This window comes from Sinocyclocheilus grahami, unplaced genomic scaffold (assembly GCF_001515645.1).
Source record: "Sinocyclocheilus grahami isolate Dianchi unplaced genomic scaffold, SAMN03320097.WGS_v1.1 scaffold2182.1, whole genome shotgun sequence".
NCBI classification, from domain to species: Eukaryota; Metazoa; Chordata; class Actinopteri; order Cypriniformes; family Cyprinidae; genus Sinocyclocheilus; species Sinocyclocheilus grahami.
In genome coordinates, this window is record NW_015507361.1 from 102,292 (window position 1) to 105,012 (window position 2,721).

The 2,721-nt window shown below is 38.2% G+C and overlaps 1 protein-coding gene across 1 annotated transcript in view; it reads left to right on the forward strand.

The window, feature by feature from the left end:
• Positions 1-261: 261 nt before the first annotated feature.
• LOC107574319 (guanylate-binding protein 1-like) overlaps positions 262-2,721 on the forward strand; it is a 12,114-nt gene continuing 9,654 nt past the window's right edge. The window contains exons 1-3 of the mRNA XM_016260764.1: positions 262-441; positions 563-690; positions 1,592-1,701. Of these exons, the coding sequence (XP_016116250.1) occupies positions 267-441; positions 563-690; positions 1,592-1,701 (413 nt within the window). The 5' untranslated portion in view covers positions 262-266. The remainder of the gene's footprint in view (positions 442-562; positions 691-1,591; positions 1,702-2,721) is intronic.

Consider the following 2,721-nt stretch of genomic DNA (forward strand, 5'->3'; position numbering starts at 1 on the left):
TTCTAGAAGAAATGAGCATCAACTAAAGCTTGTGTAATTTGTTGTGAACGTGTGTTGTTAAGGCAATATGAGAAACACCAAATTTACCCAAACATCCCCAAACAGAAAGAGGAAATGCTGCTCATGTGGGGAATTACAGTACTGTCTAATATAGGATTATTGGAGTGTTTCTCAACCCCCGCTAACTTTCACTTCTACTGCACTGCAGTTAATTAAAGGAAGTTAAATGTTTTTCTATCTGTTGGACAGCTCCATCTCCAGTGGCCATGGACAAACCAGTATGCCTGATTGACACGGCGTCTGATGGGAAGCTGTGTGTCCAGCAGTCAGCACTGCAGGTTCTGGAGCAGGTCCAGCAGCCCGTGGTGGTGGTGGCTGTGGTGGGTCTCTACCGCACCGGGAAGTCCTACCTGATGAATCGACTGGCAGGGAAACAAACAGGTTAGACCCACACAAGCAGCACAGATGCCATCCAAACGCTTCAGAGAAACATCATGCAGGTCAAATCAATGAGTTCACGTGCATGTAAGTCATTGTGGGGGGTTTGGTGTGTCATTATCAGGGTTTGCATTGGGCAGCACAATTGAGTCCAAGACGAAGGGCATCTGGATGTGGTGTTTGCCTCACCCCACTAAAGCAGGAACCACTCTGGTGCTACTGGACACCGAGGGACTCGGGGACGTGGACAAGGTGACATAACAAATTTACCAGTTTACCAAATTACTAGTACCCAAGGGTCCAAAAACACTTTAATTTTTGGAGCAGAGATGACCTTAATCCCATAACTGCAAGTGCTGGAGAGGAACATGGTTTGTTGCTTACACTGCACATAATGTGACAATAATTATAACTATAAAAATGAAATGATTAATAGTAGTAATAATAGTATTATTGCACTTTATTTAATTTGTTTTTAAATAAAATAATAAAATAATAACTATTTATAATGTATAGTATAAAAAAAACAAGTATTAAGTGACAACACAATTATTTTACAGTATACTTAAAAAATACAATGCTAATATTTACATTTTCATGTGCTTTTATTTATTTATTTAGATTAATATGAATTTTCATCATTTTCAAACCTAAAATCAGCAAGCTTTCATTTTGGTGGGATTTAGCACTGCCATTTTGCTCTGAAACTGGCAGAGCATAGTCTAGATTTATGCTTTCAGTTCGAATGTAAATCTTACACAGTATTATAGTTAGTCGATCTAAAATGGTGATTGTGCATTAAAGCTGTCAACCAGGTCAGTATGCAAATGATTGGTCCGAACTTATTTACCCAGTGCAGTTTTTCTTTTTATTGCACATACGCACCTTCACACCACTTATTTGCATCCATGCTCATTCAGCATGTTGTTGGCTTTAGAGAATGAACAGATGTATTGAACAGTCTAGTGTTAGCTTGCTAGTTTGCTGTAAAGTGGAGGCGGGGAATGTGATGAATTAGCCCTGTTTATATGGAGCACTAAATATTATAGCTTGTAGTTGTGTGAGTACCTTTCATTGAGTTGAATGTGAATGTAAATTCAAGGATATTTCCAGTTTATTATTCTAACTTCACGAATATGGTTTTGCATTGTAGGGGGACTCAAAGCATGACACCAACATCTTCTGTCTGGCTGTGTTACTGAGCAGCACTCTGGTCTACAACAGTCGAGGGACAATTGACAACAGGACTGTAGAGGAGCTGCAGTATCCTTCTGAACATTTATCTAGATTTTTTTTATTTTTGAAAAAGAAAGAGAAAAGTGTAGGGAGTTGTTCAGATGTTGACCAACATTTCACACAGAAAATTTTCATACATGTGCAAAAGTTCTTCCTCTAGTTAATGTTGATGATTTGTTTAAAATAATTTTCATTTGAAGACCATAACTCCATTATTATGATTAGTAGTCCATTTAGTTAGGTGCATGGCCCTTGACTTTTTGTTGCTGAAACATACAATTTGGCCACATTGACAGCATCTAAAGTGTAAACATTATTATGTATTTACAGCTATAGAAACAAGAATTTATGAATGATTTATAATAATAATAATAATAATAATGCATTTTATTTAATGGCGCCTTTCAAAACACCCAAGGTCACCTCACAAGCAAGCAAAGATAAAAAAAATACAAATCACTACACAATAAAAACATATAACAAACACTCTGCATATACAGATAAAGTGCAGTAAAGACTCAATAAAACATTGTAAGAAAGCCTGTATAAAAAGATATGTCTTAAGACGCGTTTTAAAAGTCAGCAAGCAATCGCTGTTGCGAATATCAGGGGGAAGGGAGTTCCATAGGTGGTGGGCAGCATAGCTAAAAGATCTGGCACCCATGGTAGTTAGTCGAATCCGAGGTACCACAAGGGAAATTAAAGATGAGGATCTGAGAGCACGTGAAGGAGTGTAAACATGAAGAAGGTATTGGGGTGCAAGATTATGAAGTGCCTTGTAAGTAAGTAGCAAGATCTTGAATTCAACTCGATACTTTACTGGAAGCCAGTGCAATTGCTGAAGAACTGGAGAAATGTGCTCAGTAGAGGGTGCTCTAGAAAGAACACGAGCTGCAGAATTCTGGACCAACTGGAGCTTACGTAGCAATTTAGAGGGAACACCAGTGAGAAGGGCATTGCAGTAGTCTATATGTGAGGTGACTAGTGCGTGAACAAGAACTGCTGTATTATTGGTTGAGAGAAAAGGACGGAGATGGTTAATATTAC